The 18153-nt window shown below is 38.0% G+C and overlaps 1 protein-coding gene across 1 annotated transcript in view; it reads left to right on the top strand.

The window, feature by feature from the left end:
* C1H11orf65 (chromosome 1 C11orf65 homolog) overlaps window positions 1-18153 on the top strand; it is a 103122-nt gene that overhangs the window by 66915 nt on the left and 18054 nt on the right. Inside the window, exons 5-7 of the mRNA XM_061144294.1 lie at window positions 12135-12188; window positions 12321-12521; window positions 14497-14627. Coding sequence (XP_061000277.1) covers window positions 12135-12188; window positions 12321-12521; window positions 14497-14627 — 386 coding nt within the window. The remainder of the gene's footprint in view (window positions 1-12134; window positions 12189-12320; window positions 12522-14496; window positions 14628-18153) is intronic.

Here is an 18153-nt window from a genome sequence, read left to right as displayed (position 1 = left end):
TTCCACGCATTTTTTTGACTGGGTTTTTTGTTTTTTGTTTTTTTATATTGGGTTCCACGAGCTGTTTGTATATTTTGGAGATTAATCCTTCATTCATTGCTTTGTTTGCAAATATTTTCTCACATTCTGAGGACTGTCTTTTCCTCTCATTTATGGTTTTCTTTGTGTGCAAAAGCTTTTAAGTCCCATTTTAAAAATTTTTTTCCTAACTCAAGGAGGTGGGTCAAAAAAATCCTGCTTTTGACTGTTGGGGGGAATGTAATACTTTGGCCACCTGATGTGAAGAACTGACTCATTGGAAAAGACCCTGTTGCTGGGAAGGATTGAAGGCAGGAGGAGAATGGGACAACAGAGTATGAGATGGTTGGATGGCATCACCAACTCGATGGACATGAGTTTGAGCAGGCTCTGGAAGGTGGTGATAGATAGGAAAGCCTGGTGTGCTGCAGTCCATGGGGTCACAAAGAGGTGGACACGACTGAGCGACTGAACTGAACTGAAATTGATACAGCCACTATGGAGAACAGTGTCAGTTCAGTCGCGTAGTCGTGTCTAACTTTGCGACCCCATGAACCACAGGACGCCAGGCCTCCCTGTACATCACCAACTCCCAGAGTCCACCCAAATTCATGTCCATTGAGTCGGTGATGCCATCCAACCATCTCATCCTTTGTCGTCCCCTTCTCCTCCTGCCCTCAATCTTTCCCAGCATCAGGGTCTTTTCAAATGAGTCAGCTCTTTGCATCAGGAGGCCAAAATATTGGAGTTTCAGGAGAACAGTATGGAGATTCCTTAAAAAACTGGGAATAAAACTACCAGGGGTGTTTGAGTGCTCAGTCACTTCAGTCTTGTCCAACTCTTTGTGACCCTATGAACTGTAGCCCTCTGGCCTCCTCCGTTCAGGGATTCTCCAGGCAAGAACACTGGAGTGGTTTGCCATTTCCCCTTCCAGGGGGGTCTTTCTGACCAGGGATCGAACCCACATCTCTTATGACTCGCGCATTGGCAGGCAGGTTGTTCCTGGGAAGCCCTTAGAAGTATCACATGACCCAACAATCCCACTACTGGGACTATACCCTGAGAAAACCATAATTGAAAATGGTGCATGTACCCCAATATTCACTGCAGCACTATTACAATAACTAGAACAGGGACGCAGCCTGGATGTCCATGGACAGATAAATAGATAAAGAAGCTGTGCTATGTACATACAATGGAATATTCAGTTCAGTTCAGTTTAGTGGCTCAGTCGTGTGCAACTCTTTGCGACCCCATGAATCGCAGCACGCCAGGCCTCCCTGTTCATCACAAACTCCTGGAGTTTGCTCAAACTCATGCCCATCGAGTCAGTGATGCCATCCAGCCATCTCATCCTCTGTCGTCCCCTTCTCTTCCTGCCCCCAATCCCTCCCAGCATCAGGGTCTTTTCCAACAAGTCAACTCTTCGCATGAGGTGGCCAAAGTACTGGAGTTTCAGGTTCAGCATCAGTCCTTCCAATGAACACCCAGGACTGATCTCCTTTGGATGGACTGGTTGGAACTCCTTGCAGTCCAAGGGACTCTCAAGAGTCTTCTCCAACACCACAGTTCAAACACATCAATTCTTCAGCGCTCAGCTTTCTTCACAGTACAACTCTCATATCTGTACATGACTACTGGAAAAACCATAGCCTTGACTAGATTGACCTTTGTTGGCAAAGTAATATCTCTGCTTTTTAATATGCTATCTAGGTTGGTCGTAACGTTCCTTCCAAGGAGTAACCGTCTTTTAATTTCATGGCTGCAGTCACCATCTGCAGTGATTTTGGAGCCCCCCAAAATAAAGTCTGACACTGTTTCCACTGTTTCCCCATCTATTTCCCATGAAGTGATGGGACCAGATGCCATAAAAAGGAATGCGTTTGAGTTAGTTCTAATGAGGTGTATGAACCTAGAGCCTATTATACAGAGTGATGCAAGTCAGAAAGAGAAAAACAAGTATAGTATACTGACACATATATATACATATATACCTAGAAAGATGGTACTGATGAACGTATTTGTAGGGCAGCAATGGTGGCACAGACATTGAGAACAGAATTGTGGACACAGGAGAGGGAACGAGAGGGTGGGACAAATGGAGAAAGTAACATGGAGACATATGCACTACCATATGTAAAATAGATAGCTAGTGGGAATTTTCTGTATAACACAGGGACTCAAACCAGGCCTCTGAAAACCTAGAGGGGTGGATCGGATGGGGTGGGAGGTGGGAGGGAGGTTCAAGAGGGAGGGAACATAGGTATATCTGTGGCTGATTCATGCTGATATATGGCAGAAATCAACAAAATATTGTAAAGTAATAATCATTATCCTTCAATTAAAAATAAATAATTTGAAAGGTTAAATAAATAAATAAATAAATAAATAAATAAATATATATATATATATATAAAGATCTTGCTGTAGCTTATGTCACAGAGTGGTTTTCCTATTTTCCTCTAAGAGTTTTATAGTATCTAATCTTACATTTTGGAGAAGGCAATGGCACCCCACTCCAGTACTCTTGCCTGGAAAATCCCATGGACGGAGGAGCCTGGTAGGCCGCAGTCCATGGGGTCGTGAAGAGTCGGACACGACTGAGCGACTTCACTTTCACTAGTCTTACATTTAGGTCTTTAATCCATTTTAAGTTTATTTTTGTGTATGGTGTTAGGTAGTGTTCTACTTTCATCCTTTAATATGTTGCTGTCCAGTTTTTCCAGCACCATGTATTGAAGAGGCTGTCTTTTCACCATTGTATATCATTGCTTCCTTTGTTGTAGATTATGTGGCCATAAGTGTGCAGGTTTATCTCTGGGCTTTCTATTTTGGGCCACTGATCTATATTTCTGTTTTTGTGCCTATACCATACAATCTTGATTAGTGTAGCTTTGTAATATAGTCTGAAGTCAGGGAGCCTGATTCCTCAAGTTCCATATTTCTTTCTCAAGATTGATTTGACTTTCAGGATCTTTTGTGTTTCCTTACAAAATGTAAAGATTTTTCTTCCAACTCTGTGAAGAATGCCACTGGTAATTTGATAGGGAATGCGTTGAATCTGTAGCTTGCTTTGGGTAGTATAGTCATTTTCACAATATTGATTTTACCAAACCAAGAACCTAGTATGTCTCTTCATCTGTTTGTGCATCTTTGATTTCTTTCATTTGTGTTTTATAGTTTTCTGAGCACAGGTCTTTTGCCTCTTTCGGTAGGTATCAGTTCATTTCAGTTCAGTTACTCAGTCATGTCCAACTCTTTGTGACCCCATGGACTACAGCATGCCCAGCTTCCCTGTCCATCACCAACTCCCAAAGCCTGCTCAAACTTATGTCCATCAAGTCAGTGATACCATCCAACCATCTCATCCTCTGTCGGCCCCTTCTCCTCCTGCCTTTAATCTTCCCCAGCATCAGGGTCTTTTCCAATGAGTCAGTTCTTTGCATCAGATGGCCAAAATATTGGAGTTTCAGCTTTAGCATCACTCCTTGCAATGAATATTCAGGACTGATTTCCTTTAAAATTGACTGGTTGGATCTCCTTGCTGTCCAAGGGACTCTCAAGAGTCTTCTCCAACACCACAATTCAAAAGCATCAATTCTTTGGAGCTCAGCTTTCTTTATGGTCCAACTGATATACATATATGACTACCAGAAAAACCATAGCTTTGACTAGACAGACCTTTGTAGGCAAACCTAGCTATTTTATGCTTTTTGTTGCAATGGTAAATGGAATTGTTTCCTTAATTTCTCTTTATGATCTTTTATTTGCAGTATATAGGAATGCAAGAGATTTCTGTGTATTAATTTTGTAGCTTGCAACTTTACTGAATTCATTGATGAGCTCTAGTAGTTTTCCAGCAGAAAGATGGTGGAATAGAAGGACATGCACTCATCTTCTCCTGCAAGAACTCCAAAATTACAACTCGCTGCTGAACAACCATTGACAAAAAAATGTAGGACCCCACCGTAAAAGGATATTCCACGTCCAAGGGCAAAGGAGAAGCCCCAGCAAGACAGTAGGAGGGGTGAAATCCCATTTAGAATCAAACCCCATACCCGCCAGAAACGCTTGGAGGGCTCAAACAAAACCTTATGTGCACCAGGACCCAGAGGCCCCACAGAGACTGAGTAGACCTACCTTTGAGTGTTTGAGTGTCTCCTGTGGAGGTACGGGTCAGCAGTGACCTGCCGCAGGGACAGGGACACTGGCTGCAGAAGACCTGGGTCATGCAGTGTTACCCACCATAGAGCCTCCAAGCAGATGACCCACAATCTGCAGAACTATTATACCAAAGAAATTCTCACACTGTTGAGAAAGTTGTAGGACCCACAACAGATTTCCCAACCTGGGGATCTGGCAAAGGGACTGAGAACCCCCAGGGAATTTGACTTTGGAGGCCAGTGGGATTTGATTACAGAACTTCCACAGGACTGTGGAAACCTACTCTTGGAGGGCCTAAACAAAACCTAGTGTGCACCAGGAGAAAGGAGCAGTGTCCCCACAAGAGACTGAGTCATACTTGCCTGTGAGTGTCCAGGAGTTTCCAGTGGAGGCTGGGTTGACAGTTTGGCCTCAGGCAAAACAACAGGGAGGGAAAACAGCCCCACCCATCAACAGAAAATCAATAGAAAATTATATTAAAGATTTACAGACCATGGTCCCATCAGAACAAATCCTGATTTTATCCACAGTCTCTCCCATCAGGAAGCTTCCATAACCTCTTATCCTTATTCAGCAGAGGACAGACAGAAAGAAAACCACAATCACAGAAAATGAACCAAATGGATCAAATGGACCACAGCCTTGTCTAACTCAACGAAACCATGAGCCATGCCATGTAGGGCCACCCAAGACGGATGGGTCATGATGGACCATGTGGTCCACTGGAAGGAGAATGGGAATAGCAAACCACTTCAGTATTCTTGCCTTGAGACCCCATGAACAGCATGAAAAGGCAAAAGGATAGGACACTAAAAGATGAACTCCCCAGGTTGGTAGGTGCCCAATATGCTACTGGAGAAGAGTGTAGAAGTAACTCCAGAAAGAATGAAGAGATGGAGCCAAAGCGAAAATAACACCCAGTTGTGGATGTGACTAGTGATGCTTCCATCACTAGTCCAATGCTGTAAAGAAGAATATTGCATAGGAACCTGGAATGTTAGGTCCATGAATCAAGGCAAATTGGAAGTGGTCAAACAGGAGATGGCAAGAGTAAACATTGACATTTTAGGAATTAGTGAACTAAAATGAACTGGAATGGGTGAATTTAATTCAGATGACCATTACATCTACTACTGTGGTCAAGAATTCCTTAGAAGAAATGGAATAACCCTCATAGTCAACAAAAGAGTCCGAACTGCAATACTTGGTTGCAATCTCAAAAAAGAATGACCTCTGTTCATTTCCAAGGCAAACCATTCAGTATCACAGTAATACAAGTCTATGCCACTTGGATTCAGCAACCACTAATGCTGAAAAAGCTGAAGTTGAATGATTCTATAATGACCTACAAGATCTTCTAGAACTAACACCAAAAAAACACGTCCTTTTCATTGTAGAGGACTGGAATGCAAAAGTAGGAAGTCAAGAGATACCTGGAGTAACAGACAAGTTTGGCCTTGGAGTGAAAATGAAGCAGGGCAAAGGCTAACAAGAGTTTTGCTAAGAGAACGCACTGGTCATAGCAAACACCCTCTTTCAACAACACAAGAGATGACTCTACACATGGACATTACCAGATGGTCAATACTGAAATCAAATTGATTATATTCTTTACAGTCAGAGATGGAGAAACTCTATACAGTCAGCAAAAAGAAGACCAGGAGCTGACTGTGGCTCAGATCATGAACTCCTTATTGCCAAATTCAGGCTTAAATTGCACAAAATAGGGAAAACCAATAGACTATTCAGGTATGACCTAAATCAAATCCCTTACGATTATACAGTGGAAGTGACAAATAGATTCAAGGGATTAGATATGATAGACAGATGCCTGAAGAAACATGGGCAGAGGTTCATGACATTGTATAGGAGGCAGTGATCAAAACCATCCCCAAGAAAAAGAAATGTGAAAAGGCAAAATGGTTTTCTGAGGAAGTCTTACAAATAGCTAAAAAAGAAGAGAAGCTAAAGGCAAAGGATAAAATGAAAGATATATCCATTTGAATGCAGTGTTCCAAAGAACAGCAAGGAGAGACAAGAAAGCCTTCTTCAGTAATCAATAAAAAGAAATAGAGGAAAAAATAGAATGGAAAAGACTAGAGATCTTTTCATGAAAGTTAAAGATGCCAAGGGAATATTTCATGCAAAGATGGGCACAATAAGGACAGAAATGGTATGGGCCTAACAGAAGCAGAAGATATTAAGAAAAGGTGGCAGGAATACACAGAAGAATTATGCAAAAAAGATCTTCATGACCCAGATAACCATGATGGTGTGATCACTCACCTAGAGCCAGATGTCCTGGAGTGTGAAGTCAAGTGGGCCTTAGGAAGTATCACTACAAACAAAGCTAGTGGAGGTGATGGAATTCCAGTTGACCTATTTCAAATCCTAGATGACAGTGCTGTGAAAGTGCTGCACTCAATATGCCAGCAAATTTGGAAAACTCATCTGTGGACACAGGACTGGAAAAGTCAGTTTTCAGTTCAATCCCAAAGAAAGGCAATGCCAAAGAGTGTTCAAACTACTGCACAATTGCACTCATCTCACACACTAACAAAATAATTCTCAAAATTCTCCAAGCCAGGCTTCAACAGTATGTGAACTGAGAACTTCCAGATGTTCAAGCTGGATTTAGAAGAGGCAGAGGAACCAGCGATCAAATTGTCAACATCCACTGAATCATAGAAAAAGCAAGAGAGTTCCAGAAAAACATCTATTTCTGCTTTATTGACTATGCTTAAACCTTTGACTGTATGGATCACAACAAACTGGAAAATTCTTCAAGAGATGGGAATACCAGACCACCTAACCTGCCTCCTGAAAAATCTGTATGCAGGTCAAGAAACAACAGTTAGAATCAGGACTTGTTCCAAATTGTGAAAGGAGTATGTCAAGTCTGTATATTGTCACCCTGCTTATTTAACTCATATGCAGAGTACATCATGCAAAATGCCAGGCTGGATGAAGCACATGCTGGAATCAAGATTGCTGGGAGAAATAGCAATAACCTCAGATATGCTAATGACACCACCCTTACGGCAGTAAGTGAAGAAGAACTAAAGAGCCTTTTGATGAAAGGGAAAGAGGAGAGTAAAAAAGTTGGCTCTAAACTCAACATTTAGAAAACTAAGATCATGGCATCTGGTCCCTTCACTTCATGGCAAATAGATGGGGAAACAATGGAAGCAGTGACAGACTTTATTTTTCTTGGCTCCAAAATCACTGCAGATGGTGACTGTAACCATGAAATTAAAAGACAGTTGCTCCTTGGAAGAAAAGCTATGACTAACCTAGACAGCATATTAAAAAGCAGAGACATTACTTTGCCAAGAAAGGTTCATCTAGTCAAAGCTATGGTTTTTCCAGTAGTGAGGTATGGATGTGAGAGTTGGACCATGAAGGAAGCTGAGCACTGAAGAATTGATGCTTTTGAGCTGTGATGTTGGAGAAAACTCTTGAGAGTTCTTTGGACTGCAAGGAGATCCAACCAGTCAACCCCAAAGGAAATCAGTCCTGAATATTCATTGGAAGGACTGATGCCGAAGCTGAAGCTCCAGTACTTTGGCCACCTATGCGAAGATTGACTCATTGGAAAAGATCCTGATGCTGGGAAAGATTGAAGGCAGGAGAAGGGGAATGACAGAAGATGAGATGGTTGTATGGCATCACCAGCTGGGTGGACATGAGTCTGAGCAAGCTCCTGGAGTTGGTGATGGACAGGGAACCCTGGCGTGCTGCAGTCCTTGGGGTGTAAAGATTCGGACGTGACTGAGCAACTGAACTGAACTGAGCTGAGTAGTTTTCTGGTGGTATCTTTAGGATTTTCCAGGTGTCACATCATGTCATCTGCAACAGTGACAATTTTACTTCTTCTTCTCCAATTTGGATTACTTTTATTTCTTTTCTTCTCCAATTGCCATGGTTAGGACTTCTAAAACTGTTTCCAAAAAAAGTTCAAGGGTCTATATGCTTTTCTTGTTCCTGATCCTAAAGGAAATGCTTTCACTTTTTCACCAGTTAGAATGTTGTTGTGGGTTTGTTGTATATGGCCTTTGTTATATTTAGGTAGTTTCCCTCTGTGCCCATTTTCTGGAGAATTTTTATGATAAATGGGTGTTAAATTTTGTCAAAAGTATCATCTGCATCTCTTGAGATGGTCATATTATTTTTAATCTTTACTTTTTAATATGGTGTATCACTTTGATTTGCATATATTGATGAATCATTACATACCTCGGATAAATCCCACTTGACCATGGTATACTATGTTTTTAATGTGCTGTGGGATTCTGTTTACTAGTATTATGTTGGGGATTTTTGCATCTATGTTCATTAATGTTATTGGTCTGTAATTTTCCCTTTTTGTGATATATTTGTCAGCTTTTGGTATGAGGCGATAGTGATAATGGCCTTGTGGAATGAGTTTGATAGTTTTTCCCCCTCTGTAGTTTTTTGGAAGACTTTGAGAAGGATAGGTGTTAGCTTTTCTCTAAATATTTGATAGAATTTTCCTGTGAAGCTATTTGGTCTTAGACTTTTGTTTGTTGGAAGAGTTTTAATTATAGTTTTAATTTCATTACTTGTGATTGGTCTGTTAATATTTTCTAATTCTTCCTGGTTCAGCCTTTGAAAATTGTACCTTTCCAAGAATTTGTTCATTTCTTCCAGGCTGTCAATTTTATTGGCATATAGTTGCTTGTAGTAGTCCCTTATGATCCTTTTTATTTCTGCAAAGGATTCACTTGTAGTTTCTCCTTTCTCATTCCTAATTTTGTTGATTTGAACCCTGTCCCTTTTTTTTTTTGACGAAGAAGAACTACCATTCTGATAGTGTGGGATATCTCATTGTGGATTTGACTTGCATTTCTCTAATGATTAGCAATGTTGAGCACCTTTTCTTTTACATCTAAAAGAGCTAGAAAAAGAAAAACAAAACCCAAAATTAATAGAAGAAACGAAATCATGAGGATCAGAGCAGAAATTAGTGAAATAGAAACAAAAAAAAACCAGGAAAGATGAATGAAACTAAGAGGTGCTACTTTGAAAAAAACTAAACTGATGACAACGTTATCCAGACACATCAAGAGAAAAACAGAGAGAGCTCTTTAAGGTCATTGTTTTCTGACTGATCTGTCTGAATGATCTGTCCATTCTTGAAAATGGAGTGTTAAAGTGTCCCCTGTTATTAATGTGTTACTGTCCATTTCTGTCTTTAAATCCATTAATGTTTGCTTTATATACTTAAGTGTTCCTGTATTGAGTGCATCTATATTTAAAATTGTTTTATATTCTTTTTGTATGGATCCTTTTATCATTATGCATTGTCCTTCTTTGTCTCTTGATGCAGTCTTTGTTTTAAAGTCTATGTAGTCTGATATAAGTATTCCTACCTGACTTTCTTTTGATTTACATTGCGCAGAATACCTTTTTCCATCCCCTCTCTTTCAGTCTGGATGTGTCTCTAGATCTGGATCTAGAGACAGATCAACAGATCTGGATCTGTTGTAGAGTCTTGTTTTGTATCCATTTTGCATCCGCCACCCTATGTCTTTTGATTGGACCATTTAGTCAGTTTTCATTTAAAGTAATTACTCATAAGTATGTTGTTATTACCATTTGTTAATTATTTTCTGATTGTTTTTATAGTTCTTTTTTGTTTCTTTCTTCTTTTGCTCTAATCCCTTGTGATTTAATGGCTATCTTTATGTTATTTTGGGTTCCTTTCTCCTTTTTTGTTTGTGTATCTATTATAAGTTTTTGGCTTGTGATTATCATGAGGTGTATATGTGTATCTATACACACACATTTTTATATATATATATATATATATATATAAATTTAAAGATCTCTTAAGTTTGAAAGCATTTTAAAACCCTGAATTTGTACTTGGTACTCCCGTATGTTTAATGTTTTTGATATATTTTACAGCTTTTTTTTCACATCCCTTAACTCCTTATTGTTAATTTAGATGTTTATCCTCCCTACTACCTAGGAGTAGTTGATCTACTTTTACCATGCATTTGTCTTTAAGAATGAGATTTTTCCTTTCATAATTTTTATATTTCTTGCATAGTTTTTATATTTCTAGTTTTCCCTTAGAGGAGTCCTTCTAACGTTTATTGTAAAGTTGGTTTAGTGATGCCAAACCCCTTTAGCTTTTGCTTGTCTGTAGACCTCTGTATCTACTTCAGATTTGAATGATAGCGTTGCCAGGTGGAGTCATCTTGGTTATGGATTTTTTCCTTTGATCACTTTGAATATATGGTGCCACACCCGTCTGGCCTACAGAGTTTCTGCTGAACAGTCAGTTGGTAGTCTTATGGGCAATCCCTTTCGGGTAACTAGTTATTTTTCCCTTCCTGCTTTTAAGGTTCCCTTTTATCCTTCATATTTGCTATTTTAATTAAAATGTGCCTTGTCATGGACCTCTTAGAGTTTATCTTGTTTTGGACTGTCTGTGCTTCCTGAAACTTGATGTCTGTTTCTTTCCCCAGGTTAGGGAAATTTTTTACCTATTACTTCTTTAAATAAATTCTCTGCCAATTTCTCTCCTTCATCTCTTTCTGGGATCCCTGTAATGCAAATGTCAGTATGCTTCATGTTGTCCCAGAGGTCTCCTAAGCTATCCTTATTTAAATTTTTTTTCTTTTTCTCTGTTCAGCTTGGGTGATTTCCACTACCCTGTCTTCCTTAAATGTTTGGTAGAATTCACCCATGAACTCATATAGGCATGGTGTTTTCTGCTTTGAAAGGTTAATTATTGATTCAATTTCTTAGATATTGATCTATTCAGATTGTCTATTTCTCCTTATGTGAGTTTTGATAGGTTGTGTCTTTCAAGGAATCAACCCATTTAGTTTAGGTTATCAATTTGGGGGCATAGAGTTGTTCATAATATTTGTTCATTATCCTTTTAGTGTCCATGGAATCAGTAGTGATGGCCCGTCTTTCATTTCTGATATTAGTATTTTGTATACTCTATCTCTCTCACTGCTGCTGCCCAGCATCACAGGACAGAGTGAGTATCATACAGTGTATCACTAACCTGGAAAAAGATCAAAATTCAAAATTAGTAGTATGGTTTCTACTGAATGTGTATCACTTTTGCACCCATCATAAAGATTAAAAATTGTAAGTCAAACCATCATAAATCAGGGAACATGTGTATGTGTGCATGTATTTAATTTTTTAGTTAGAAAATTATGCAAAACTAATGTTTTCCAGACTGAACAATTTAAGATAACATCTGTTTTCTCATATAACTTAATATAATCAGGAGACAGGTTGGGGACCAAGATTTTTTTTTCTCTATTTTCCATTTGATGTGGGGCACTAAAATTTAGAAGACCAATTATATACAATTCTTACAAAATTTAAACATGGATTTTTGATTTAAAATAAAAAGTTAGCTAGGAAAAGTCAACTGGTATTAAACTCAGATTTACTAGTCACATTTTTTTCTCTGATTCTACCTAGAGTGAAAGTGAAAGTCACTCAGTCGAGTCCGACTCTTTGCGACCCAATGGACTGTAGTCCATGGAATTCTCCAGGCCAGAATACTGGAATGGGTAGCCTTTTGCTTCTCCAGGGGATCTTCCCAACCTAGAAGATAATATTTAATATGAAAATCATACATTTGATGTGTTTAAAAAAAAAAAAAACACTTCTGTTTTATGACTAGCAAATCACCTGGCACTTAAACTTTTACATTACATAGAAAGGAAACATAGTTTGGTATCATTTTCCCAGTTATTATGTAAATTGTTTTACTTATTGAGTATCTATAAGAAAACAAATTCTGATACTTTCTAATTTAAAATTAACTATTTGAGGTTTATTCACTCCATCTATTGCATAAGTAATCAATATTCAGTAGTTATTTAATATAATAGAGTGAGAAATTATGAACTGATATATATAGAATGTTGAAGACTAATTTTTTCTTATAGGCAGAACTTCTAGATGCTGCTGCTGGTATAAATGTACGATTCAGATTAGGTGGTGTAAGTATGGATAAATTCTTACTTAGTAGTATTAAAGCACATTTGTATGGAATTTAAAAGATGTAATTTTTAAAAACATAGACCATTTTCCTAATTAAATTGACATAGTTCTTTTAACTTTTCCATCTACAGGTTAAATTTCCACCTGAAATATACTATAAAATTTTCACTCACAGACATATTGAAGATCTATGTGCTAATAGCCCTAGAGACTACACAAAACTTCCAGCAAAACGTATATCTCATATTAAAAGTAATGATCTTCAGGAAGAGGATTATAGTGGCTGGTATCGTCGTATAGAGAACAATGGCTGGAGGCCTGTTTGTGAGACAGTAAGAACAGATAAATATTAATAATTTTCTATGTTATATGATTAGAAACCTATCTGCCTTTCTGAAAGTTAATTTTCAAATTTATTTTAAATAATAAATTCTACTAATTTAACTGATAAAATTTGCTTAACTACTCTGAGGCTACTAGTATACTTCAAGATTCAGCAATATATCTTTTTTTTAACATATACTTCTGCTTTTAATAATCAGCTTTGAGTCTAGACCATCTTTAGATACTCTCTGGCACTCAGCAATTACCCATCTTTATAATAAAGCAAATCTGAAGATGTTATTGACTCTAATTAATCCCTGGACAAGAAGTCGGTGTTCTTGAGACTAATATCCCATTTTCTCTACATAGCTTGTAACAGCAGACCCTAGTGGGAAATCACTTGGGTTTTCATGGTGTTGTTGGAAAATATAACATGTATTTATATGAACTGAACAGAATGATTTTAAATATACATGGTTTCTAATGCATATATGTGATTTGAGAATTTTTCTACAGACATGTTTGTTTAATCTCCTTTTTGTGGAAATATTTTTTATCCAAGGATATTTGTAAACTTATATTTTAAAAGTTAACATTTTCTAGTTGTATAGTTCTGGATGTTTGTTTATATGGCCTCAAGTATCTTCATTCAAATCCCTCAGTCTGTGATATACAGATTGTAGAATGTGGTATATTGAATATACTAAGTATGAAAAATAATCAAAGTGTGAATTCATTCAGTCAACAAATTTTATTGCATACCAGTCAGATGTATGGCATTTTACTAGATTCTTAAGAAGCAATGGTAAATAAAAATATTCCTCTGCTCAAGTAGTTTGCCTTTTAATTAAGGAGAGAGTCAAGTAAACAGGATATTTCAGTACAGTGCTTTAATAGGGCAAACTCTGAGTGTTGTGGGGGATAAACTCTCCTCTTTGTTATTTAATGTGTATGTGGTGAGGGAGGAGGAATGAACTGAAAATAGGAAAACAAGCAACCAGCTAGTATAAAGCATCATACAGTGGAAATCACAAAGTTTCTGAGAAGGCATTGGCAACCCACTCCAGTACTCTTGCCTGGAAAATCCCATGGATGGAGGAGCCTGGTAGGCTGCAGTCCATGGGGTCGCTAGGAGTTGGACACGACTGAGCGACTTCACTTTGACTTTTCACTTTCATGCATTGGAGAAGGAAATGGCAGCCCACTCCAGTACTCTTGCCTGGAGAATCCCAGGGACGGGGGAGCCTGGTGGGCTGCCGTCTATGGGGTCGCACAGAGTCGGATACGACTGAAGTGACTTAGCAGCAGCAGCAAGAAGTCTTAAGATACAATGGTGAAGCTTCTGTATTCTTGGAGGGTGCCCATATTCCTTGAGGATTTGTTGTTATTGTTCAGTTGCTAAGTTGTGTCCGACTCTTTGTGACCCCATGAACTGCAGTATGCCAGGCTTCCCTGTCCTTCACTATCTCCCTGAGTTTGCTCAAACTCATGTCCATTGAGTCAGTGATGCCATCCAACCATCTCATCCTCTGTCATTCTCTTCTTCTCTTCCCCTCAATCTTTCCCAGCATCAGGGTCTTTTCTTTTCCAGTGAGTTGGCTCTTCCCATCAATGGCCATCAGTACTTTGGTGGCAAAGTACTGAGGATTAGAGTCTTAAAAAGTCAGTAGCACCTACTGCTCAGCCGTGTTCTTATGAGAAACTAAAACACTCCTAGAATATGTCTATTCACTTATTCATTCAACAAATACTTATTAAATAGTACCTCAGTATACTAATCCTTTTTAGTTTTTCTATGGCATGTGCCTCTTAAGGCTCAATGTGCTATTCACTCAATTAGAAATATCTTAAAAGGATCTATCCTCTCCTCTATTTCTATCTTTGTATATTCCTACTGAACACACAGAAGTTCTTGTGTATAGTCAGATAACCTCACAATCAGTAATTTAATATTTTGTGTATTCATTTTTCATTTCTCAATAGTTTTGGAGGCCTACTGAAAATGTGATCATGGGAGACAAAAAGGAAAGTGAATTCCATTTCTCCAAACTGAAGAGAAGGCAAGATATGGAAAAGAAAAGAAAAATGAGAAAAATAGAATGGATGCAGCAAATGTAAGTTGATGAAATAGTTAGAATTATTAAAGAAGTATATAGTTACTTTCAAAAATTGCTATCACTAGTAGAAATAACTACATGTTATTTTAAAAATAAGATGAAAGATTACAGTTATTTTTTAAAAATACATAGAAAGCAAATATTTAATAAATGCTTGCTAGAGACTGTTAATATCTAAGATGTAAGTGGAAAAAGACAAATTCTCTTTGACCTCAAGGAAATCACAATCTTTTGCCACATGAGATGAAAATCAGCATTTACTTTAATATTTGCGATTAATATGACTTATTCACCAGGCATAGGTATTCCCTGGTAGCTCAGATGGTAAAGAGTCTGCCTGCAATGCAGGAGAACCAGATTCAATCCCTGGGTTAGGAAGATCCCCTGGAGAAGGAAGTGGCAACCCACTCCAGTATTCTTGCCTAGAAAATCCCATGGACGGAGGAGCCTGGCAGGCTACAGTCCTTGGGGTTGCAAGTAGCTGGACACAACTGAAGTGACTTCACTAATACGACTTTCTAGATTTACTCTATACCATTCTCAACCTTTTTTTGTCCCCTAAAGAAACTGGCATGTAAGGATTACACTCAAAAGTATTCTGCACCTATCTAACAAATACCAAAAGCAAGTCTCAAAGGAATCAAATCATACCCAAGTTTACTTGACAGTGTATAAGAACAGTGGAGAAGGGAATGGCAACCCACTCCCGTATTCTTGCCTGGGACGTCCCACAGACAGAGGAGCTTGGTGGACTACAGCCCAGGGAGTTGCAGAGAGTCAAACATGACTGAGCAACTGAGCACACACCACATCCATAAAAGAACAAAGCCCCCAGATATTTAAAGGAATCCAAAAACACTTCAGTGCTCTTAATTCATGTAGTAATCAATTGCCATGCATTCAAAGAAGCAGGAAAATATCCTGAGAAGAAAAAATAATATCAGCCAACTCAGCAAAACACCCATAGCTGATTCATGTCAAATGTATGGCAAAAATCACTACAATATTGTAAAGTAACTAGCCTTCAATTAAAATAAATTAATTAATTAAAAAAAATAAAATAAAAAGGTAGGAAAACTTTTCAGATAGATAAAAGCTGAAGAAGAAAAGTGATTCTAAGGAAAAATCTAGATCCATACAAGAATGAAGAACACCAAAAATGGTAACTGTGTAAGTAAATGTACAGAACTTTTCTTCTTACTACTTAAACCTCTTTAAAAAGTAATTAACTAACTACTGAACTATACACTTAAAAATAGTCAAGATAAATAGTAAGATGATAAATTTTATGTCATTTTTACCACAATTTTTTAAGTGATAGGTATTACATTTTTATATTGCAAAGTAATGAGCTAATATTGATGTTGCCAATCAAGTTATACTTAAGTTCCTGATTCCACAATTATACTCCTTTTCTCTTATATTGAAAAACGTCATCAAATATGATAAAATTATTGGACTTCCCTGGTGGTGCAGTGGATAAGAAATGCCTACCAATGCAAGAGACACGAGTTCAATCCCTGGTCCAGAAAGATTCCACATGCTATGGTGCAACTAAGCCAATGTGCCATAACTACTGAGCCTGCATTCTAGAGCATGCAGGTCACAACTGTTGAACCTGTGAGCTGCAACTACTGAAGCCTGTGTACCCAGAGCCAGTGCTCCACAACAAGAAAAGCCAAGCAATGAGAAGCCCACACACTGCAACAAAGAGTAGCCCCTGCTGGCCACAACCAGAGAAAGTTTGCCTAAAGTGGACAATAAATTAGTAAAGCTATAGAAGGTTGGAGTAACACTATAAACCAACTTGACATAATTGGCTAGAGCACTGAACTCAACCAAAGAAAACAGATTCTTTTCAAGTGCACATGAAAAACCTTCACCAAAATACACCATATTCTGGGCCATGAAATAAATATCTATAAATTTAAAAGAATTAAAATCATACAAAGAAAGTTTTCTAATCATGATGATATTAGAAATAATTTAAAACAGAGTAAAATAACAGAAACATTTCTTGATTTCTGGAAAACCTCCAAATACTTGGATATTAAACAGCATATCTTCAAATAATCCATAAGTCAAAGAAGTCACAAAAGGAACTTGAAAATATTTTTGGTTAATAAAAAATGAAAACACAGCATACTAAAATTGGGGAAATGCAGCTAAAGAAGTACTTACAGGAAAATTTATATCATTTTCTATGAGACTAGTGTTATCAGATAAAAAACTACTCAAGATTTATGAGGAAAAAAACTACAAAAAAATAACAAACCAATATTCTCTCATGAACATGATAATAAGTAACATTATAAACAAATGGAGTTTATCCTTGGAATACAAGATTGGTTTAACATTTGGAAATCAATCAAAGCAATTCACCAAATTAGCAGACTTAAAAAAGGAAACTGGATATGATGATTTCAAAAAGATGCAGAAAATGTATTTAGAAAAGTCTAGCTAACATTTGTAATTAAAATTCTTGGCAAATTAAGAATAGATATGAGCCTCCTCAACTTGATGAAGAGCGTCTATGAAAAGCCTGCAGCCAACATGATACCTAATGGTGAGTGGCTGAATGCTTTCTCTCTAAGATCAGAAACAAAGATGTCTGCACTCACTACTTCTTCACAACATTGCACTGGATGTCCTCGTTAGCGCAATAAGGGTGGCAGGGTGGAGTGGTGGGAGAGACACTGAGACTGGAAAAGAAGAACAAAAATAATCTTTAATCACAATTGATATGATCATCTGAGGTTAGTGATATTTCTCATGGCAGTCTTAATTCCAGCTTATGCTTCATCCAGCCCGGCATTTCACATGATGTACTCTGCATATAACTTAAACAAGCAGAGTGACAATATACGGCCTTGACGTACTCCTTTCCCAATTTGGAACCAGTCCGTTGTTCCATGTCCAGTTCTAACTGTTCCTTCTTGACCTGTATACAGATTTCTCAGGAGGCAGGTAAGGTGGTCTGGTATTCCCATCTCTTTAAGAATTTTCCACAGTTTGACTGTGATCCACACAGTCAAATGCTTTAGCATAGTCAATGAGGCAGAAGTAGATGTTTTTCTGGAATTCTCTTGCTTTTTCTATGATCCAATGGATGTTGGCAATTTGAAATACTGGGCTGGATGAAGCACTAGCTGGAATCAAGATTGCTGGGAGAAATATCAATAACCTCAGATATGCAGATGATACCACCCTCATGGCAGAAAGTGAAGAGGAACTCAAGAGCCTCTTGATGAAAGTGAAAGAGGAGAGTGAAAAAGTTGGCTTAAAGCTCAACATTCAGAAAACTAAGATCATGGCATCTGGTCCCATCACTTCATGGCAAACAGATGGGGGAAACAGTGGAAACAGTGGCTGACTTTGTTTTTCTGGGCTCCAAAATCACTGCAGATGGTGATTGCAGCCATGAAATTAAAAGATGCTTTCTCCTTGGAAGGAAAGTTATGACCAACCTAGACAGCATATTAAAAAGCAGAGACATTACTTTGCCAACAAAGGTCCATCTAGT

Source organism: Dama dama, chromosome 1 (assembly GCF_033118175.1).
Source record: "Dama dama isolate Ldn47 chromosome 1, ASM3311817v1, whole genome shotgun sequence".
Lineage (NCBI taxonomy): Eukaryota > Metazoa > Chordata > Mammalia > Artiodactyla > Cervidae > Dama > Dama dama.
This window is presented reverse-complemented; position numbering and strand designations above follow the sequence as displayed.